The sequence below is a fragment of the Spea bombifrons genome, chromosome 13 (genome assembly GCF_027358695.1).
Source record: "Spea bombifrons isolate aSpeBom1 chromosome 13, aSpeBom1.2.pri, whole genome shotgun sequence".
Lineage (NCBI taxonomy): Eukaryota > Metazoa > Chordata > Amphibia > Anura > Pelobatidae > Spea > Spea bombifrons.
Window position 1 is genome coordinate 10,874,704 of NC_071099.1, and position 23,259 is coordinate 10,897,962.

Here is a 23,259-nt window from a genome sequence, read left to right on the forward strand (position 1 = left end):
GCATCGTCTAGTCTATCGCGCATCACCAGAGCCCCGTCGTCTACACGAGGGACACGCTTCCAGTCTATGTACCTTCGGTCTGCTGCTTTCTCAGTTCAAGAAGGTGAACTGAACATTAAATTAATACTTCTATGAGCCCAAACATACAGTCCTGTTCATCCCACCGCTGCGTAGGGTAGGGATGGATTTTGGAATTGGCTTCCGGTAACAAAATTGTGTCCCTTTCAGGTTTTCTTCGGGAGAGAGAAGAATAAGCTGCGCCTGGTTGTAGACGGACTGAAAGCAAAGAGCAGGACGCTGCCATCCGGACTCGTGCTGCCTTTCACACATTCAGTCTACGTTGGCGGACTCCCAGCCCAGAAAGTCCAACCAGCTAGTTTGGTGAGTGAGGTCAGACTAAGAGTGCCGGTGACCGCGTGTTGTGCGCATGACAGAGAAGCACGCGTGTACCGTGTGGGACCGCGTACACGGGATTGTACAGAACGTTCTACTTGGCTGAGATTAATCCATTGCCTTCTTTCCTAAATCCTAGGACCCATCCCTAAGAGGTTTCAGTGGATGTCTCAGAAACCTGAAGATGGATGGAAGACTCCTAAACTCCCCCAACAAATCCATGGGTGTCACTCCATGCTACGAGGGGACCACAGAAAAGGGACTCTTCTTCTCGGACGGGGGATTCCTAACGCTAGGTACGTATCCTTATATAAAAGCGTGTAGCTGCATTCAAAAGAAAGATGTTCCGACCTCTTTCTTATCCTTTCTTTCAGAGAATTTAATAAACTTGGGAGAGGATCTGGAGCTGAAGCTGGAGATCCGTCCGATGCGCCCGTCAGGGATTATACTCCACTTAGAGACCAAGGATGGTCATTATCTCACGCTCTCTGTGGCCGAAGGAAAGGTAATGAGCAGGTTCCCGGCCCAAAGTCGATTGCTACCTGGATGTTAGGATGTGTCTGACTCTCTCTCTCTGCTGCCCCAGGTCACCGCAGCGGTGAACGTCGGAGCCGGTGAATATTCCACGTCGGTGGGATTCCAGCAGAGTCTGTGTGATGGACAGTGGCATACGATAGCAGGTGAGCCATGGTCTAGGGCCCCCCATGGTCCTACTTTATTAAGTGAATCAAGACCAAGTTTACATCTCAAATTCAGTTGATTTCCCCCCTACCCACATATTGTAACTACAGTGATTTTGAGGAGGAATAACACTTATACCCCATTATGCAGATTTTTAGGTTCATCACAGGTTGAGAGCACTTTTTTCTCTCTCCACCATTAAGGAAATATTTTCTTTTTGTCCTCAGTTACAAAAGGCAGGAACGTTATCCAACTTGATGTGGACACGGAAGGGAATCACACCGTGGGAACCAGTCCATCCCACCCGCTCAGGAGCAAAGGAACGCTCTATGTGGGCGCCGTACCCGGTTAGTGCTGCGTGTGTGCGGTAGAGAGTAAAGGAGCTTGGAGGCTCTGTATAGGGAAAGGTGCAGTTTGGGGGCAATGTGTTTGATTAAATGAGGAAAGACACCAAATTAAAAGAGCGCTAGTGGGCGACGATAACTAAAACTGACCTTCTGTCCGTCTCGTCACAGAGTCTCGCCACACCGCCCGGCACCCAGCCGCGCCTTCTCCGCACTCTCATTATCACGGCTGCATGAGGAATCTCGTCATCAACCGGACGGCCGTCGACGTCTCTAAATCCGGCGCGTTTACCGGATCCGTCGGAGCCAACATCTGCCCGGCTCTGTGAGGACCGACAGCGGGAAAGGCCCTCTGGACAAGCAGCGCTAAACTGTGCCAGTACTGGGGCGAGGAATCGGGTGATAACACAGGGTGACCCCTTTCTGCTCCTCCAGGAACATGGGTGCTTTAAACCTTATCTTGGGTTTCCGACTTAACCTCTTCTTGTCTGTGGTTGCACAGTTCTTATTTGACACCAGTGATTTATATATATTTATATGCAAAGTACTTTAACCCCCCCCACCTAATTTACGACAAACTCACAAATACTACTGAATCTGGTATTATTAGCTGTAAACTGTACTACTATTTTTTTCACTAAGTCCACTGGAGGAGAGCGTGCAATGTATGTACATTTTATTGAAAAACACTGGAATGGTGACTCCGAGCTCATTAACCCTCTAACTGCATCTTTACCAATGTTATTTGGGGATCACAGCCATCGAGTGGTTAAAATTTAGGCTGATTTTGCTGGAGAACGGGTTTCCCATTCTTTTTATGGAAATGACTTAACTCTAAGCCATTTAAGATGACGGCAAATGCAATGAAGAGGGGCTTCGTTTGATTCTATGTCCATTTCATTATAAAATCCTAAATATTATTACATTTAAATATAGGGCTTGGAGTCCACGTTCCCCACAATTAACACCTTACGGGTCGTAGACCAGAGGGGTATTCGGTTTACTTTCCCTTTAAGAACCAGTTTCTTTGCAAATAAAATCTGTTTATAAACCACTTTTATTCTTTATGTAAATCTAGGGTTTAAACACTGTCTGCGGGGTATTTATTATCCCTCTCGTGGTAGCATTTTTATTTTTTTTAGATAAATCTAAATATATTTAAATCTATTCCAGTCACTGTCTTCACGTCTGCACTTACACATTGAAGGTGTGTATATATATGCATGTGTATAAATATTTATATACACACCACTCACCACCCGACGCCTGGGTTTTAGAGGCAATCAATTTAACTTATGTCACCATTTGGTTTTCACGGCATGACGGGTCGTCCATGTAAAATGAGGTTCTAGGTTGTTTTTGTAATTCACAGACATAAGAATCTACCTTTCTGTATTTTTTTTTCCGCCCCACCGGAGGTTTGTAAAATCGATGGTACAATGTCGTCTCTGAAATAAAAACATTTCTTGCTCGTGTTTCTGTGCGTCTCGGCGTTTAATTAGCGGGGGTCTAACGAGTGGCGGAGGCTCGGCTCTGATGGCGACCTCCGCTTCCAGCCGCGCTCCAAAAGGTTTAATCAGAACAATAATACGGAGAATTGTTTGCTTTAGAACAGAACGTACCAGGCTGTAGAGCGAAGGTTTTAAGACAGGTATAAAATGGTCTACTTACAAAGAGTCCCCTACGTACGGCACAGAGAGCAGAGCTGCAGCAGAGACGTTTATTTAACACAGCAAATAACACACGTGGAGGGGAGAAGCGGGGCTGAGCCGCGCAGCGACACGTTTAATCTAGACTCATATCTTCCTCCTCTTCTTTCTTCTCCTTGGAGTCCCTCTCTTTCTGGGAGGACGTGCTCTGCATGGCTTTGGCGAAAGCTTCGATATCTGGAGTTAAAAAAGCACAAAAGAAACATCAGCCGCGGATCAGCCTCTCGTTTCCTACCGAAAAGATCCAGAGGCGATAAAAGCAATATTCACTAAATACGCACAATGTTACAAAAAACCTGATTAGGGGCCATCGTGGAGTAAAAAGGTTTAAAGACGGGACTGCTGGAAATGGAGGGTTTTAAAATCCATATCCTTTTTTGCGATTCACCGTGACCCCGTATGCAAATGACTCTCCTCTGATGCAGCTCATTTGCATAAGAAGGTACTTGTAAAGGAGAGATTGTAAAGGAGACAAAACCAAAAAATTAAGACTTTTCAAACTTTTAAAATAACCGGATCTCTAAGAAATCTCAGCTGGGGCTTTGGCAGGATCTGGCGAGGGACTGAATGTGAGGGATGAAGGAGAGGTTTGAGTCAAGGATGACCCCAAGGCATCGGGCCTGGTTAGTAGGAGAGATAGTTGTGTTGTTAATGGTGATAGAGAATTCAGGTAGCGGAGTGGAGATGGAGGGAGGGAAGATAATGAGTTCCGTTTTAGAACGATTAAGTTTCAGGTAGTGTTGTGACATCCATGAAGAAATAGCAGACAAGCAGCTGGTGATCCGGGACATGAGAGATGGAGAGAGATCAGGAGAAGACAGGTAGATTTGGGTATCATCTGCATATAGATGATACTGGAGGCCAAATGAGTTGATTAGTTTGCCAAGAGAGATTTACCAAATTAATCTATATCACAAAGAAACCAGGGATACGCATTAACCCGGAGACGCCCGGATCAGAGACAGTTTAGATCCAGAAATCATTCTCAGCCGCAGTTAGGATTTCTGGAATACGGTGCATGAAAGCGGCCAGGAATTCACACCCCTGCAGGGTAATTAACCCCGGCGTTCGCTGAAAGAAACTCGCTGTCTGGGATTTTGTGAAATTACTAAAAAGGAGAGAGCGTTTGAGGTCAGATTTAAGGAAATTATTTCCTGTCCAAATCTAAAGATCAGCAGAGAACTTAAACGTAAATTAAACCCGTCCCACGGGGTATGTCGATCGGCGGGGGGACATCACGCGCTGTCCGTGGTACAAAAGACAAAGAACTTACCTCCCTTGTTGGCGGCTTCCACGGCCTCGGCTGGCAGGCCAAACTGACTCATTAAAGGGCCGAGCTGGCCGGACGACAGCGCAGCGCTGAACATACCGAGGGCCTGTACCAGAAAACAAAAAGGGACACGGGATTAAACAGGCCCCCTGCGGCCGGAGCGATGGTCCGCATCACACACAGACCCCAAATCTTAGATGAGCCTCGAGGAGGAGACCATTGGAGTCACCAACTCATCTCTGGGGTTATTTATAAAGAGACAAAAAAGCCTTAGATAACGGATAACAAATCATGCTTTCTAAGCAATCCGCGTCCACATCCACATGACATCGTAAGCGTGTTCAAGGGATAGACGCCATTTTTGCCATCACAGGTTTGGAGCCAGAATAACGATGTAGTCTTCGCCGTTATACATTTCCAAGCTTTTTCCAAATAAGATACAAATCAGCCCTTTAGCATCAGGATCCTTTACCGATAAATACATTAAAAACACGGATCCGGGTGTAATTCCGTTGAATTGATAGTTTTTATTTGGCCAGCGTAGAAAACACTATAAAGTTAAAGCTTTAAGGACATCGGAGGCTCGTCGGCAGACGGAAGAAGAAACCTTTTATTTGCTACAGAAAGCTATCGGCTTGGGGTCCTTTATGGGGCCGGATTAATAATAATAAAGTTCTGGATCGACTAACCTGCTGAAACTGAGGGGACGTCAACGTGTTCTGGATTTCGTCGGCCGTCTGCGGCAGGGACTCTCCGGACGGCAGGTACGGCAACAGCCTCTCCCGGACTTCGGCGTTAGCCAGGATGGGTGCCATGATTTCCGGAGTGAGAACACTGGCCAGATCCACTGGGAAGCAGACAACACATCAGAGATATGAAAAGAGAGGACAAACGCAAAATAGGGGATCATAAAGGATCCGACCCAACTATTAACCGACATTACAAAAATTACATTATTTCAAAAAATATATATATATGTATATATCTAATTAATTACAGCAAGCGGTTTGCACAGCCTCAGCCGTCTGCCGGCGATTTGGCACCGAAGTACCAAGTGAAACAGGAAGACTATGGAGTTGTGGCCCCTGCGGCCCCGTCTGCGGAACCATCAATGCGTTAATAGCCAGGCAATGAGTTGGGCAGAGACTTCTCACTAAGAGTGTCATCAGAAGAGCTGGCCCCTGAGCCGGCGGGTGCGTTTCCCCATGGCCGCTGGGCGCCCAGCACAGGTGGTAATTACCTTGCTGTCCGCCTTCGCCGGTCGCCGGCACGTTCATGGTGGCCAAGATGTTCTGAAGGTCACTCAGCTGGATCGGCTGCGTCGGGCTAGCTGCTGCGCTTTCGCTGTTGCCGGAGCTCACCGCCGGGCTGGGAGTGGCCACAGGGGCCGCCGCCACAGCCGCTGCCGGAGTGACGGGTGCTGCAGACGTGGTGCGCGTGGATGAGGCCGTGCTGGACGGAGTAACCGCCGCTGACTGACTCCGGGAGCTGCAGAGAAATCCGGTTACATTAAAAGCAAAATTAGTAACCAAAATACCAAACTCATAGTATAGAGAATAAACACAAGAGAAGAATTATTACAACAAGAGGCCATAATCTAGAACTAGAGGGTGATAGCTAAGTGGAACAGACTCCCAGCAGAAGTGGTAGAGGGTAATACAGTGAGGGTATTAAACATGCATGGGATAGACATACGGCTCCTGAATCTAAGACGAGACCAAAGACTGATTAAGGTTTGACTCTTTACATCAGGAGGAACGGGCGACTAGATGGGGGCCGAACGAGGGCAGATTCTGGGTTACTCACCTGGATGAGGAGCTGCTAGTTGTGGGTCCTCCGCTGCCTAACAAACTAGCCAATCCAGGACCAGTAAGGGCTCCCAGGCCACCTGCCAGAAACAGAATGCATGAAGATTCCCTTCGGGACAAGCAGACGTCTCCCACTTCACACACAACCCACCCCCCCGACGCATCACTGCCTGCTCGGGAGGAATAATGCGGTGTACCCTCGCATGGTGTAAATACTTTACCCAGTCCGCCGAGGCCGGTCGGTCCGATCAGCTGCATCAGTTGGTTGTGGCTCATGTTTCCCAACAAGCTTTGCAATCCTCCTTCCCCTACAGCCAAACACAAAAGGAAGATGAGTGTGCAGACCCCCAACGCACAAGACAGCGCAAAACACCCCCCCACAACGCACGAGACAGCGCAGAACACCCCCCACAACGCACGAGACAGCGCAGAACACCCCCCATTGCAGATTCAGCAATGCGACGGCTGCTCTTTAACGCACTATGAAGGCTTCCTCACCTCCCAGCGCAGACAGCTCATGGCCTCCGCTGCCGCTGCCCCCCAGAGCGCCGGGCATCGGGGGGTTATTCAGGTATTCGTTCACCTTCCGGCAGTTTTCTTCATCCTTATCAGCCTTTGGCTCCTGCGGACAGCGAGATCAGCTTTCAGAATAACAAGGGCAGTAAATTCTGATGAAAAATCTAACTTTTTAATTACTAAAGTAATAATAAAGTCATCTTTTAAAAATATACACTCTGTAGTCTTCTCTGGCCACCAAATACCCCCAAGTTGCCGTCTCTTACGTCGCACGGCTACGCCATGAACAGTAGATTGTCAGCTCACCTGCATCCAGAAGAAGAGCCTCTTGGAGCCGGCCTTAAACTTCAGCACAAACACTCGCCCCGTCGTGCACTGCGCCACCCGCTTGAACTCGCAGTCATCGGGGAAAATGATCAGGTCCTGCGAAGAAAGCAGATTGCGGGTTTTACGCGGCGCGTCGATAAGGCACAAAAAGCACATATCGGCCGGGCATAGAGAGAGGGCCGTGCGGGGCCAGCAGGCTAAACGATTGCTGGCTGTGCACAGCTAGAGCCTTTTCTCCTCTTACAGCGGCAGCCGATCAATCGGCCAGAAGTCCCTTCGCCTGATCTCAAGGAAAGGACTATCGACCGAGGAGAAGTGACTCGGGGCATTAGAGGGGTCGGACCCCGGGGGGCTGATTTGAGCCGCTTACATCCTCCACGTTGCCGGACGTCCTGTCCTTCCAGCAGAAGTGAATGAGCGAGTCGTCCGTCTGCTGGATGTACACCAGACCCTTGCGCTTGTCCGGCGTCACCGTGCTGCCCTTCAGCGACATCTTCCCGGCTCGGAACTCCACCAGGTACTTGCTGGACGACCCCCGGGAGCCGGAGACCAGGCTGGGAAACAGAGCTCCGGACGACATTCTGCGGAGGAAAGGATTCAGGAGGTTACCGCGGGCAACGAGCCGAGTGCAAATAAATCAAAGACCCCGCGCCAATATCCCTTAATAATATAGAGAGCGAGAGGGAGATGAGTGGTACAAATAGGGAGCAGGGGAGCTGCAGGGGGCAGGAACGACCCCCTGGGGATGGTGAGAGATAAAACAGGGGCAGGAAACACCTGGGCGCCAGAGGATGATCACATGGGTGCCTAGAATGCCAATAGGTGAGATATCGTGCCATGGGCATCAAAGGGTCCCTTGGGCATCCCCACAGGGGGGCTACAGGTGCCCCATGGGGATCCTCACAGGGGGAGCTACAGGGGCCCCATGGGGATGCTCACAGGATACATGATGCGATGGGGGCTCTTGAGGCGATAATAAGTCAGATATGGGACTGCTGAGAAACTATGGGACGGGCGGCGATGCTGGCAGGAGAAGGTTGGGGGCTTTGTCTGGGGCCCGGGCCCTCCATCAGTACCCAGTTACCTGATTCTCTACTAAGCGACGCTTTCTGCACTGACACCACAGGCTTCTCTACAACCAGGCCGCTGACATCACCCGCACGCACCGCCCGGCGCGCCCTATTGGCTGCCGGCTGAAAAGGAACACTCCTGATTGGTGGCTGCAATCTCAATATGAGGCGGGGCGATTTAGGTAGTCACTCCAAAGTTAGAGTGAGAGCGCACCAGGCCTGCTGTGTCACCCAGTGACTGTGTGCTCGTTCTGTGGGAGGGGCAGGGGAGGAGTCGACAGGGAGGGGGGTGTTACCCAGGGGGGACTGTGTGTACAGTGATAGATTGACAGACAGATGTTGGGAAGGACAGGCAGACGGGGACACGGGAGACCCGCTGAACGAGACCGAATGGGGGGGCGGCCGTGACTCTCTGTAGGGTGAAGAGGAGACAGCAAGCTGGATAGAGACAGATGGAAGGACAGACAAACAGACAGACCGGCCCTTGGACTGTTATATTGACAAGGACAGACAGACGGACAGACAAATAAAGAGCAATGGACCGATGAACGGTCAAATGGACTTGGACAGACAGAAGTATAGGGACGGACAGACAGCGGGACCAATAGACAGCTACATGGACAGACGGATTCACAGAGCATTAGGACGGAGAGACAGAAGAAGGGTCCGTGGGATTGGGGGATCCGAGCGCTCAGAGATTTGGTTATGATCCAAAACGCATCCAAAAAGGAAATCATCCCGAACCCCGTCATTAAACGGAGCATCTGGGAGGCCTGCTTTGGGAGAACCTATTTGGCCAAAAACATTTTTGGTAAATAACTTTTTAAATGACGTTTTTTTTTTTAAAACACACAAAACCTTCAGAATCGTGCCAAAAAATCCAAAAAGGGGTCTTACAAACACCTCTAATCATCGCGGCGCGCTCTGTCCATCGATATTCTAAGCCATGAAGTCCAGAAGCTCCTCTACTAGCAAAAATCAGTAACTTTTAGCCAAAATCCAAGTTTTCCGTCCATTACGTGCCGGCCTTACGTTTCTGGGTAATGGTAATAAAAGGAGCGTTGGTGCATTTGGTCCTTTTTTGGGGGGGACTTATTGACTTTAGACTCAGAGAGACATCTCATGTTTAGATTCCATCAGGTAGTTCTCATATACCCCCATATAATATATATGTAGAGAAATTATACCCAAGGGGTGTTGAATCCAATTAACAGTTACAATGTATCTAAAGAATTAGAAGTAAAGATCCCACCCGCCAGCGAGGACCTCACCTTGTGGGCAACTTAACGGGGCTGGCAAGCGAAGATTGGGAAAACAATTGTTTTTGGCAATATATATTTTTTAATACAAATAATCACAAGACCGCCCGTTCTGGACGCTCTCATATTGGCGGCTGTCACTAGAAGTTTTGCGGTGAAATCAGATGTACACGTTCTAGGATTAAATACATTCCATTAAGAACGTTAGAGATGTTCAGTCTATTTGTAATAATTAGATACTGTATCGACGTCTCCTCGCCCGACAGCTGGTTTTGATGGCAATTTAACACTCACCGCATACAATAGATCCGTAGGGGGTAACGAGCCGTGCGTCAACCTCCATCTACAAATACCACGGAGCACCAAATACTTAGAATCACAATCCTTTTTATTAAACCCGGGGGGCCGCCGTTTTACAGACGTTAAATATGTCCATTGCAACCCACGTAGTGCCATCGCGGACACTCCGACTCTGTAAAAACACTCGGTATATAAATTCATTAGCTTGGCGTTTAAATATTGCTGTATGGTACAGGTGATCGGCAACATTGTGTATAAAAAAGAAATATTCCATATATAGAAATATAAAAATATTCCTTTTTTTTAATGATATTTCACACATAAAACAATAAGGCAGAAGTCGAGGTGTTCCACCTGGAACCGCTCGAATGTAACATGACAAATATAACATTTAAGACAGAGTATGTGGCTGTACAGTTTGCAGGCGGTGACACTGAAGCAGATGCGGGGATGGAAACGTTGGCTGGAAGGTGCGGAGGGCAGCAACTTCAACTCTGGCGTGCCCACCTCTGCAAGAGTTAAACCTTAACAATCGATCTGTGGTTAAAGTCTGCGGAGGAGCTCCTTAGGACCGCGGAGGAAGTCCCAAGGTCTGCCGATCAAGTCCCAAGGTCTGCCGAGGAAGTCCCAAGGTCTGCCGAGGAAGTCCCAAGGTCTGCCGAGGAAGTCTCCGTCTCGATGTTGAGTAACCAGTTTTTTTTTTTGTTTTTTTTTTAGAATATGTACAGTTCTTGTTTTTCCTTAAAGCTTAAAACAACTTAGGTTCCTATCCTTATTCAGACTTCAACCAGGAAGCTAAGAGGGGCTTCGGGGGCCAACTGCTGAACCTCCATTTCTGCCATTAACAGTGAGACCGGAGAAATGTAAACATTGAAAGATCAGCCGGACTGCAGACTTCATCCCAAAAAGTTTTATATAAATTCTATCAATCTCAAAATAGAAGACTCTGGCAATCAATTTATTCATTTTTAAAAAAAAACTCCCAAAAATCTAGATATTTTTTTTTTGATAAGCTTTCCGCAGTTACATTGGAGGATTTCAGAGGATTTGTATACAAGGATGAATAATCTGTTATTAAATATAAAATAATATCTTGTAACCGTTATTAGTCCTTTCTTTTTTCAGCCCCCCTCTGGCTGCGAAGGGATTTAGGAACCACGAAGGAGGATTCCCGATACATTTTGAGACGCGATCCTTCATTCTATTTATTATTTCATTCTTCTAGTTACCTATGGCTAGAAAATGGTGCTAAATAAAGAAAAATACACCCTGGTGGGGTATTTACCCCCCCTTTTACCTTTCCTAGGAATGCCACTAAGCCCTGGTATTCTGTAGGGGGTGGATATTAACAGGCATAGACCCCCTTTGTCTCTTTGATGGAGTACAGTTGTTACCCGGGGGGGGGGTATGTCTGCGACTTGCTGATCATCATGGGAGTAGCGGTTTCTTTGAAAAAACTGACTGAGCTGAAAGCCGGGGAATTAAGTATGCATTATGCGGGGCCAGCTTGACCCTCTTTGCGGGAGAGGTTCCCCCTTTATAGTGTAACAATCAGGGGATAAAAATGCTGGACCAGCCAATGGGATAAAGAGAACTTTAAACCCATACGAGACGGCAACAGTGGTTATGGGGTGAAAATTTACCGTGGGGTCACAGACAATAAAAAAAGGTAATTTCTACAATCCAAATACAAGACAAGCCGCGTCTTTCAGAATACAGACAGGTTCTGGGGTGCTGCTGTGACCGGCCATTCCGATGTATAAGGATCCACGGTATCTCCGGACCCCTGCCATACTTTATACACAGAAAACAAGACGTTCAACGTTTAAAATGCATTTGTGCTTATTAGAACCAAATCAAAGCTAGAACTGATATTCAACCCGGCGATCTGTAGATGATAGGCCCCAGCGCAGAGCACTGCTTAGTAAACATGAGTCACGAAAAAAGGCGCTTTTTCTTTTTTCTGCTAAAAAGAGGAATTTCTGGCTCAGCTGAGACTTAAAGCATAATTTTATAATCTCACAACCAGTCGCTCTAACACCCCAATTCTGCTCTACTGCCTACGCACTAAGTGATACCGGAAACCATTCATCAAAATCAGTGTTAATCGCCCCTTATATAAAATCCAAATAAATCATAATTTAGGTTACGTTTCCCCGACCCATAGCCTGATTTATTGTAACCTAGAAATCTAAATCCGTATACATGCGCAGCTTCTCCTGGACACATACCGACGGATGGCGCTAATGTGTTTCTCTTTGGCAACCCGCAGTAATTAAATAATCCCCCCTCTGCTATACAATTTTGTTTTCCTTAAATTGTTCCGTTATCCCCCCAAAAAATAAACCTACGGAATATTTATATTTATATATATATATGTCTGTTTAGCCGTAGACACAGTTAGCGAGCTGACGCTCCGGTGCAAATGTCCGTATGACTTTTAAGTCTGAAGGTGAAACGGGGATCCCGAGGAGCGGGAGAAACGTCAATAAATATCAGGGCAGTCCGTGAAATTTCTATCGAAGTATTTTCCTGTATAGAGCCAGTCGGACGTTCTGGTGTGCGGGTTATTTCCTTGGGTAAACCATCTACAAGAGAAAGGAAAAAGAGGTTTAAGAGGGTTTGATCCTCTGACGATACAAGCTGGTTGGAGCGGAGGAGCCCCTAAAAATTCCAAGGGTGGTCCTTGTCTTCTTACCCAAAGTAACTGGTGGGGAAATCCCATATCTACACATGAAGTTCTATTACCTTGTTCTCCATTGTTCAGTGTTTTGGGCTCTTTCTTTTCTTGCCGCTCTCTGCTTCTCTTCCAATCTCTCCTTCTCCTTACCGGCCTGATCTGGAGGCGAAACCCGAAAATATGTCAAGACCCCTTGTCCCCAAGTCTGCCCTTTCCACTTTGTGACTAATGCCAGGTTTCAGTTCAATGGAAGGGGGGAGAGGATTTGTAGGGGGTGGCTGGCTGAGTACTGGGGATAAAACATGCTACAGGGCTAAAGGAAGGCTGTAGTGCCAGAGGTAGTTGTCCTCATCACCCACCTAAGTCCCCGTTCTCCATGCTCCTAATATCTGGGCGCAGGCGGCAGTCTGTTGGCGCTAAAGTGTCTTCTAGTTGTTTATCCAACTCGTTGAGAGCCATGGCAAAGTTGGTAAAGTTGTACATCTGGTATGGAGAAAAAAAGGCAGAGGATCAGACACACAGATAACAGCCGACACAAGGAATGGTGGCAGAGAGACAGATGTCGGGGGTATTGAGGCATTCCCGGTTACCACTCCTCACCTGGGAGGAATTGGGTGGCCGTGTAGCGATCCTCCACAGGAGTTTACTCCCCGGCACGACCTGCACCGTCTCCTGCACCTCCGGCATGCTGTCCTCCTCGTCCTCCTCCGGCCTCACCTCGTTCTACAGATGAAAATCAACAGACAGATAAAGTGAGAGTCTGGGCTCTGGCAAGAGAGAAGATGGACACTGGGGGGACGACGCGCGGACCCTCGCTCGCACCCTTTACCTGCTTGGGCTTTTTCTGTTCCCCTCCTCTCTTGTCGGATTTCTTGTAGTTCTCGTAAGTGGCTGGATCCACGCTCCACAAACACTCGGTCCACTTTCCGTAAATCACACACAGCTTCTTCTTACTATAAAATAAAAAAAACAACACGAGTCACAATCAAGAGCTACAAAATCGGACTCCAAAATCAGAACCAAATACGAAGCGTTTTACCCAATACCCTACGGAGAGGTTCAGAGAGCTTGCTGGCAACTCAAACACCAGACAGACCGACAGATGGACTGACGGCAGCCAAATACCCAGATAACAAGCGGGTCGAGTTTCAGATGGTGTCTGCCAGCCTTTCACGAGCCGACTGTGCCCTCCCCGCACGACAAGCAGCAAGCGCTCAGTAATTGCAGCCCCGCGGAGCTTCCGAGACGCACGCTGCGGCTCCCGACGGGATGGAGCGGCTGCCACTCACAGGTCTGTCTCCTCCAATTAATTTGGGACCGGAAGCGACACTCCGAGCCCGTGACCGGAGTGCAGAATCAGCAGCGGCGGTAATAAGCCCGCAGGCTATCTGCCCCGACACAGGGATCTCTCATCTGTTTATCCGCGAAAACACAAGGGGGCGCCGGGGAAGAAGCTAGGGTGCTGTGTGCCCCCCCTACCATTAACTGCCCCTCATTGTTATACGCCGTCGCAGACTGCGCCGGGGGCAATACAGAAAGAACACCTTGAACGAGGGAGTGTAACAATAAAGAAGAAAGCATTTGTAATACAGGGAGAATGCGGGAAGAGAGTGTGCGTGAGATACAGAGGCCCGACTCGTACTTCTTGTCCTGGATATATCCTTCCACCCTGTGGAGTTCCTTCCCAAACAGGCCGCAGGGTCTGAAGTTCAGGATGCATTTATCTCCAGTTCTGTGGGGACAAATAGTAAATTGGTGAGAAGCTATGACAGGGGTCCCTGCGCCCCCTAAATACCGATACCCCATTCACTGCTGGAGGGCTATCACCCTGGCCTTTATAGAAGTGTCATATGTGCGCCAACCATCAATCATCTTACAGATAATTTTATATCCTCTGCGTCGGTCATTAATACGGAGAATATATAAATCCTAACAAACTACATGACTTTAGGTCTTTAGAGCCTCCATATGGAATGTACATTATATTATATATATATATATATATCTATGTATTGTATAACCATTGTACAGCGCTACAGAATATGATGGCGCTATATAAAACAATACATAATAATAATGCATGCATGGGCTACAGACGGCCTGTTCTGCTTGCCACCTGCTGGACGCTCAAATTCTCTAAATCTGTTGATTTGCAAATAAAATTTTACCTGTGGTTCACAATTTCCACCGTGCCGTACTGCTCGATCCACAGCTTGCCGATGATCACATTGTGGACGCAGCAGGTTGGGTTCGTCCATGTATAGGCCTCTTGGTGTCTGTAGGGGGCACATCGGCTGTTACTTTCAACAATTATTTCTCTGTCTCTGTCAGTAAAGTCAGAATTTCTATTCCTTAATAATAAAGGAGCCCCCACTGTCAGACGTTGCGGGGTTTCCTGTTGGAAGCGGCAGGAGGAAGGCATTTCCCTGCGCACTTCTGACTTCCTGTTTTGTACTACAGCAGCTTCCTGCTCAGAAACAGGCACGTGTAGAAAAAACATAAGCGATTTCTCGTGGGCAAAGAGTATTTCTTCCCAAACACTGACATTTCAGGAGCGAAACGAAACACGGAGCGCTCATATCTTAAAAGTAACCTCTCTCCAAGAGCGATGCCCCTTGAACCTGCGCTCGAATCTGACGTCCTCTGTCTGGTTTGATTTATTTTACCGGCAGTGTTATAGTTTAAGGGACATTACGGCATTTATTTAATAATTATTTAATTTCACTTGTCCTTGGCGCACACTTTGCCTCTAACTGCCAGGTATCCACCTGGCTGTCCTGAGCTCACCTTGTTTCACGTCACTCCTCGGGGAGCCGTCAGGACACAGCAGTCTTCATCACAAGGGTGGAATAAATTAAGAGATGGGAACGACGATATGCCAATTTTTGGCAACCCAAATATTAATATAAAGTGGGCACTTTAAAAGTAATGGATTGATCTGCACCAACACCTCTGGAAGTGTATTCTATGGAACTACTACACCCGGGTGAGGTTATTCCGTATCCTAAGCCTATTACCCAAACAAGAAGAGGGCATTATTTTCTCAATAGCGCAAACCAGCCAGACTTACTTCACAAGCTCCAGGGTATTGGTTCCTTTCGGCTCGGCCTCCACACTCTTCCCCCAAAACTTCAGCTTCGGATAGATGGAGCCGTGAAAGATGAAGTCCTTATTGAGACCCTCCGAGTAGAAGGCACTAATGGGGGGGTGGTGGCTGACTTGCTCGGAGACAAACCTGAACCCCAAGTCTTCCCTAGAAAAAGGCAAAAAAAAAAAAGTGGCAATGCACAAGAACTGACCAGGTGACAAGACTCCAATTCCCACAATCCTCTGCCTCACCTTATCAGCTCATAGGTTTCTCCCAGCAGCGGGTTAAATGGTTTCCCAGTTCTCTCCCATTGAGACGCGACCGCAGAGACCACAAAAGCAGCCACGCTCTACAAAGAGAAAACGGGAGATAGATGAGCTTCCCGCAGCACAAAGCCCGCTAAAAAAATACACGCTACTCTGCGGGGGGACGCGAGGCTCGGACTATTATTATTTATTGAATTATATAGCACTATCATATTCCACAGAGCTGTACAATGGGTGAAAGTGTCTTAAATAGACACTTTCCTGTGGGTCATGTGACGTTAACCCCCAAGGAGTTTTAGCAAACTTGGCAAATCTTTGTTTCTTGTAATAATAGTTGCAGCCGCCGGAGCTGCCAATAATCATCCCTCCTCGTCGGGCCGTTCCTTTCCCTGGATGCGAAAGCCGCGCCTGCTGAACCTTCCCGCATACCACGCATTCCAGCGTGACGTGGCAGGCAGGACGCCAGGTGGGGCTGCAGCTTCCTCCACTGTGGGAGCCAAGTGTGAGTTTGAACTCCACACTCAAACAGTGGCTCTGATTGCGAATTATATGATTTGTACCCTTTGCGGTAGTAAAATAATCGTTATAAAGAGGAGGAACATCCCGCTGGGCTCTGCTTTATGTAACGTGAGTTAAAAGACCAGGCGGCAGACGTTGCGAGGAGACGATGCCCAGGGGCTATAGAGCTGGAAATTAACTCTTCCACAAATCCTTTAATCCAGCACTGATCACGGGTAGGGAAGGGTTAAGGTCGTTACAAACGCCTCATTGCGATCTATACACACCACGAGATCCGCCTGGAACCCGGGAGCTATTGATTCACCGACGCCTGCGACTGTCACGCTCGACGCGGTCAAAAGCAGAAGGAGATTGCGAGCTGTTGGAGCTAATCTAGAATGTTCAGATAACCAACACTCCTATTTACCCCTCCAAAGGGCATACGCACGTCATTCCTCATCATCTCTAGATTGTAAGCTCCTGTGGGCAGGGACCTCCTCGCATGCTGCTTCTGTAAGGCGAATTGTTATGTTCTATGCTACTTGTCATGTCCTGTTTACCCATTGTACAGCGCTACTGAACATGAAGGCGCTATATAAAACAATAAATAATAATATGAACGCTGCCGAATGGTTAATCTAACACCGCCTGGCACGTTCAAATATTCCACCTAATGAGCTTCCCGGGCGGCAGGCTGCAGCTTCTCCGTTCCTCCGGTACAGACATTACTTCTTGTGTTCAAAGGATCCGCTCGGCAATTAGCGCTGGTTTCTAGCTATAATTCCACCCGAGAGTCTCTCCGCCACGTGCCGGCAGCCACGGACTCCGCGGCGATACAGATTTACCCCGACAGCCGCTCGCACTGACCTGCATTCTGAGCAGCGGGTCCGCGCAGGCACAAGCCTTGTCAATCAGGTACGTGTGTTCCATGTACTCGGTGATTCTCTGCAGGAAGCTCAGGGGCTCGTTAAAGACGATCGGCATTGTGATTTTCGATAGTTCCTGGAGGCACATAAAGCATAATGAAGAAAAAAAAAAGAAAAACAGTCGTCTCTGCCAGGAGCACAGACCGGGCATTTCACAAATAAAGTATATTTTCTCTTATTGGGAAAGAAGTTAGCGAGAAACACATTAAAATTCAGTAACACAGGATGAAAAAACCCATCCTGCCGACATGCGACCGCGGGGCAAATTAAACGCGTCTCCGGAATCTCAGCAGAAATGCAGAGGAAATCGGAGTTTTAAATACCCTGCTGTAGTCCGCATTAACCCCTTCCACACCGCTACCGTCAACTGCAACAACTTTAAAAAGAAACCCAAGCCATCATATCCACGTTAATGCGTGAGATAGTTGGGGGGTCCCTTTAAACTTTCATAGTGTCTCCCCCTTGCAGATTAGGGGGGGTTCCAGAGAATCCCCCCATATCCATTTTGTTGCCCCCCAGGCTATTTTCTATGCACGTGATACGCTCGCCGACCGACAGCTCCGGCGCAATCAGCAGCCAATCAGTGACGAGAAGAAGGTTGGCGACTGCAAGGCTGCGGTTCTGACGTCAGGCGAGTCTTTTTATTATTTGAAGAATGTATATTACGGGTTCACGGAGTACTTTGATATACGTCTGTCTTTAGAAGGGCCGACGACTGTCCCTTTAAACAGTCCTTGGCCTTATGATTCTGCTTCCTTTATAACCCGCCGCAACGCCACGTCTACAAATGTTTTGGGTTATTGGGGCTGAAAACACGCCCGTCTCGAGGACATGAGGTTTGAAATCCCCCCTACATGCGATCTCTTATCACTCGCCAGCTGGAGCGATGTGACCCTCTGAGCGAGTGACAAAGCTCCAGCATCCACAGGGTTAAATCAAAACCCGCCACTGCCTATAGGGGGCGCCAGTACAGACTAAAGATTCTGGAAATAAGAGAAGTATTATATCAGAGTAACAAGACGCCGCATTCCCAGCGACACGGATCTTGTTTGAGGTTTGTTGAGATATCGGATTCATCATTATTATATAATTCAGATTAAGGGCCGCTTTCTCCCACGAGGATCTCCTTGTCTATAAACCCCATTTCTATTCTTTAGCGTTTACTTTAACACAGGTGTAAACGGGTTCTCGAACTCACCAGACCGATGCATTTCTTTAAAATGCTCCAAATGCTGAAATTATTCCTGGAAAACATGGGGGCCGGCAGGGAGGTCCTGGGGGACACAGAACAGACACATGCTCAAAACACGGCTTTTTTTTTAAAAATAATAATTTTGCAACTCATTAATTCAGTGTAAAAATGCATGTTCAATACCCTCACTGTATTAGCCTCTACCACTTCTGCTGGGAGGCTGCTCAATTTATCTACCACCCTCTCAGTAAAGTCAAACCTCCTTTGATCACATCTAAGCCTCCGACCCTCTAGTTTTAGATTATGACCCTTGTTGAACCCCATGACAGTAACACATCTGCTAATCTACACAATCACCTGTAGCAGCAGCCAATACCCGGGGGGGGGCAATTAATGTTACCTGGGAAATACCCGGTTTACTGTTCTGGGAGATAAGGTGTTATAAAACGTTCTATTCATGCCCCCATTTCCTCTATGACAGAGGTGAAGGTCCGCGGAACAGAACGCGCCCTCCGTACTTTCTGAACTCCCAGGTAGAGATGGTCTCCCGTGATGGACAGGTAAGGGGAGGAGTCAGGGACCCCCGTCTGAAAACTAAGCTGGCGTGGAAAAGTATTTACTGCGATGGCAACCAAAAGGGGAAAGTCCTGGAAAATTATTTGGAGAGAAATACAAGGAAAGTGGGAACCCGTCCCCTTTTGGGAACATCCGATGTGTTGTATCAGCCCCACCGGACTGCGATCACAGGCGGGGGGGGGCACCGAGTGTATTTGGGTACCGAGCAGATTTTTAATTACTTAGCAAAGGGAACTCGATAGACCCAGTTACTGCTCGTCGAGGTGCGAAAAAACCCAATTCCTGTATAAATGTGAAATTTCTGCCCCAAACTCACCGGTGTTTCTTCACTCCATTCTCCTGCGGACCCCTTTCCCCCCTGGCCGCGGAGTTTTGATCTGCGAGCGTCATCTCAGCGCTCCTCTGGCTGGTCTCCGCAAACTCCCCGGAAGAATTGTCAGACTCGGTGCCTGCGAGGGAGGAGGAAGACATGAGAGCCGTCAGGCAGCCAGCTTTGACCTCCCGACGACGCTTCTCTAAATGTGAAGGTTTAGTACTTCTTTCTCTTTACAAGCGCTGGAAATTGTGCAACAGCGAGTACTACTCCACGCAATCAGGCCAGAGATAAAGTCCATCCCCAGTTACTCTAACAGCAGTCAAGGCTGCGTCTCTCCCTCTCTGCACCCGATATAGTTAACCTATGGTGTGCCAGAGCCGGGAGAAACGCATTTCTTTAAATAAATATTAAGTAAAATTAAAAACAGGAATCAAAGAAAATTAAAATTATTGCAAGTAAAATGCCAGACTCCAACTTGGGGCACGTACCGTATTCGATGGATCACAAAACGCACTCAGCGTCACGATCCCCAAACTTGTGAAAGCAAAACGTTTTTTCCAACATTTTTATTTAAAATGGAAAAAAAAAAAACCAGAAGATCTTCAAAAAATATGACGAATATACGGGAAATTGAAAAAAAAAATCTGCATGCGGCGATTCGCGATACACGGATAAACTTTAGGAAAATCCCAGCGCAAAGTTTACTGACATCCGCTGTTTACTTTTGAGCCAAAATGTAAACCCCCCCACATGTTTACATTTTAAACACGTGACGCTTAACATTTAAATATTTGGTATATAAACAGAAGGAAGATATATATATATATATTTATATATGTATTTATGTATATTTTTTGAAGCAAAAAATAAAAAAAGGTTGCAAAACGGGGTTTCATATTTTCATAACAAGAAACGGAAAGACAGATGGGGGGGGCAACCCTCCCCAACGAGGAGGGAATAATACACAGGAGGGCATTTAGCAAGACAAGTATTGGGGGGCACGAGAAGGGGGGGGCACACGTCTATATAACACACAGCTAAACCCGCTCTGAAAGCTAAACGCTTGCCTACAAGCTGCCGACTCTCCAGATGGCCGAGGGATTTCCTCGCTTTTCTCTAATTAGATAAAGAAAGGCAAAGACGAGAAAGAATAATGAGTTTTTATAAGAGGCTAATTTAGCCGTTTACACAGACGGCGGTCTCTCGGCGGACTTTATCTGCGGAGAAATCTACCTTCTTACCCCGACTCCAGTCGCTCATTCTGCTTCCCTGCCCAAACCTCCAGCGGGTCGAGTGCTGCCTGAGAGTTATGGGTGTAGCCAGAACCGGGCCGGGTAACTAATCCTTTCCACATTTTTAACATTAAACCTCAAATTACGAGCTCACGTGGCAGAGCAAATAAACAGTTTAAAAAACATATACAAAAGTTGTCCAAACTTGTCCAAAATTTGCACTAAAAGGGGAAACATTCCTTTGTGACTCCAAGACGACGTCCGATGTCTCCGTGGATCAATCAAGTCCTTAATGTTTCATAAAAAACACACTTTGTGATGTCAGATAAATTAACCTGCCGCCGGTGCACCCTCTATCTTTACGGCACTTACTGTAATCGATGCTTCCGACGCGGCAACGGAACCCGCTTTACATACAAAGGCGTAGCAAGCAAGCCGGTGTCATGTAACACGGGAGACGGGGAACGCTAGTTTGTTGTCGGTTGCTGGGGTAACTATCTGACCGTGTTTATACCCCTTATTCCTCGGATAATAATCTATTATTAATTCTCATCTTCCAGAGGTAACATTAGGGCTCCGTCAGTAAACGCAGCTTTCTTTTCGTGCTCGAGGCTTGTGTTGTACGCGATGTGTCGGAGTGTTTTTGTTGGCACGCAGCATAAACACACAAACACACAGATAAGGAGCGTAACATTACCGCCCTGAGAGTGTTTACAATCCCCGCTGACTGCCATCACACCTGGGAGCGATCCGCCGGAGTCCGTCCTTCCCGCAGATCCTCGCAGCGAGAGGAGAACAAGCTCCTCGGGTTACTCAAAGCGCTGCATATAACACCCGGTAACCCAACACCAGCAGCGCAAGACTCGGCTTGTTCTACGCAGCCGCGTGCCTCAGAGCTGACACTCGACCCTTTCAATGCCTGGAATCCTTTAAAATACTGAAATAAATACAGATATACCCAGAGCAATGGGGGCAGCTGGGGGAGGGGGGGGGATAAGGATACCTGCGAGGGTCAAACTCATTCCGATTTCTCAATCAGTATTACAATCTGCTTGCCGTAATTGTGAAGATTTTGCACATTTTTTTTTCTTTTAAAAAAAGACGACAAACGTGAAACGTGTTTCTTTTCAGCTTTCTAAAAGGGGTCCGCGTTTCACGGCGTATAAAATGTAATGGCGCGGAGAGATATTAATTTGTAAATAAACAAAGCAAAATAACAATCTTTAAAAAAATAAATAAAGGTCATTTTGCCCTTATTATCTTATTATTTGCTTGCTGGAAGATAAACGGAGACAACGCCAATGAATCGATACAAAAAAAAAAAAATCACAAAGAAAGGGAAATATTCGCGTAGGCAAACACACATCTGCCGCTACCGACCTGTTACGGCGTCAAAGAACTCGTCATCGCCGTTCATCGTTGTCGGTTTCCTCTCTCAGCCGCTCTCCGGCCGCTAGCGCATTTTCTCGGGGTTCGGTATTTAAAGCGATGGATCCCCCGACGCGTCTTTGGAACGTCTGATACGAGCTGAAACATAAAAGAATCATTAGAGAGTCGTTAGCAAGCGGGGCATTAAACCCAACTAACAGTCCATTCAATATCTGTCAGGTTGGGAGGTCGAGGTCACTCCGGCTGGCTGAGGATAATGGGGATTGTACTTAAATGGACTTTTGGAGAAAGACACCCCAAAAGCTGTGGGATACTCAACACACGTCTATACCACAACATTTCAAAACTCAGGACTGCAAAAGTTATTAGAAGAAGCAATTAAATAATTTATTTTCTGTTAAGCAACCTTTTTCTGATTTTTTTTTATGTCAAGCGTTTTTTTTCTTTTTCCCCACCATATCTCTGGTACCATCTGTTACCATGGAAACGTACAAGTTTTGACCAAACAGTCACATTAATTTCTCTGGGGACAAAAGGGGCAAATGACATCTCCAAAATACAAATCACACAAAACCGATATAAAACAGAAAAAAAAAAAAAAAGATTTCCCGGCGGCAGACAAAACGCAAACAATATGTTTATTCTGTTTCAATGACAATTACAGGGAATCGTGAAAACGTCCAATTAAGCCCAAGATTTTCTGCAGCTGTGCAATTTCTGCCATCAAACATCAAGCGCACTTAGAAAAATTAAAATTCCGCCTAAAGACCGGGCTGCCAAACACGCTAACGAACGTACGGATCCTACGGCAGCCTATCATTTATACGATACAATCGTCTATTCAACGGCACGGAGGAGCCTACACGTTCACACCGCATTCCGAGACGGAACCGACAGCATTGCGGACACAGTGACTGGTTTTATATAAATACACACATTTTATAAATGTATTTATATAGAGACAATTTCACAACAAAAAGGCCCTTACATTCCCCCAATTCAGGAAGCCGGGGGGGGGGTCACTCAAGGAAACAACATCCTAGGATTTGCTATAAGAGACCAGGCTGAAAGGAGTTAAATGCTGATTTAGTGTTTTTCCCGAGTTGAGGGCCATTCGCACTGAGCCCGAGATAAGGCAGCAGGGTAGGGGTCACGGGGAATTTAAACAGGACATAGGTCGCCGCAGAGGAACCTCTGTAACCTGCGCTACTGTAAAGTACAAAGCGCGGACGGCGGTCCCTGCAGACCCCTCTGCTTTACATGCTTGTCATATGCAGCGGGGGCAACGGGGAGACTTACAAACAGAATGAACAGGATCTGTGCCGGCATCTGCCCCGCTCACACATTACTGCCACGGCGCTCGCCCTCACAATGATGAAGAATCTGATGGATCACTGGCCTGAATTAGGTCCTTGTTTG

The 23,259-nt window shown here is 47.3% G+C and overlaps 3 protein-coding genes across 4 annotated transcripts in view; 1 reads left to right on the plus strand and 2 right to left on the minus strand.

Moving 5' to 3' along the window:
• Positions 1-1,966, plus strand: part of LAMA5 (laminin subunit alpha 5) — a 46,096-nt gene extending 44,130 nt beyond the window's left edge. For both annotated transcript variants that reach the window (XM_053452902.1, XM_053452903.1), the window contains 6 exons: positions 229-381; positions 533-689; positions 768-898; positions 980-1,073; positions 1,302-1,421; positions 1,590-1,966. In XM_053452902.1, coding sequence (XP_053308877.1) covers positions 229-381; positions 533-689; positions 768-898; positions 980-1,073; positions 1,302-1,421; positions 1,590-1,747 — 813 coding nt within the window. In that variant the 3' untranslated portion in view covers positions 1,748-1,966. The remainder of the gene's footprint in view (positions 1-228; positions 382-532; positions 690-767; positions 899-979; positions 1,074-1,301; positions 1,422-1,589) is intronic.
• Positions 1,967-3,124: 1,158 nt separating this feature from the next.
• ADRM1 (ADRM1 26S proteasome ubiquitin receptor) lies at positions 3,125-8,271 on the minus strand. Its single transcript, XM_053452904.1, has 10 exons — positions 8,133-8,271; positions 7,419-7,629; positions 7,028-7,144; positions 6,704-6,827; positions 6,427-6,513; positions 6,204-6,285; positions 5,638-5,885; positions 5,087-5,244; positions 4,401-4,503; positions 3,125-3,304 (listed from the first exon to the last, which is right to left on the minus strand). The coding sequence occupies exons 2-10, from the start codon at positions 7,626-7,628 to the stop codon at positions 3,204-3,206; spliced, it is 1,230 nt and encodes a 409-aa protein (XP_053308879.1). The 5' UTR covers position 7,629; positions 8,133-8,271; the 3' UTR covers positions 3,125-3,203.
• Positions 8,272-11,628: 3,357 nt separating this feature from the next.
• On the minus strand, positions 11,629-21,975 carry OSBPL2 (oxysterol binding protein like 2). The gene is made up of 13 exons (XM_053453571.1): positions 21,832-21,975; positions 19,220-19,352; positions 18,334-18,409; positions 17,077-17,211; positions 15,697-15,794; positions 15,428-15,610; positions 14,526-14,633; positions 14,000-14,089; positions 13,187-13,310; positions 12,958-13,080; positions 12,717-12,840; positions 12,426-12,516; positions 11,629-12,265 (listed from the first exon to the last, which is right to left on the minus strand). Exons 1-13 carry the CDS (start codon positions 21,866-21,868, stop codon positions 12,163-12,165), a joined length of 1,425 nt encoding a protein of 474 aa, XP_053309546.1. The 5' UTR covers positions 21,869-21,975; the 3' UTR covers positions 11,629-12,162.
• Positions 21,976-23,259: the final 1,284 nt, after the last annotated feature.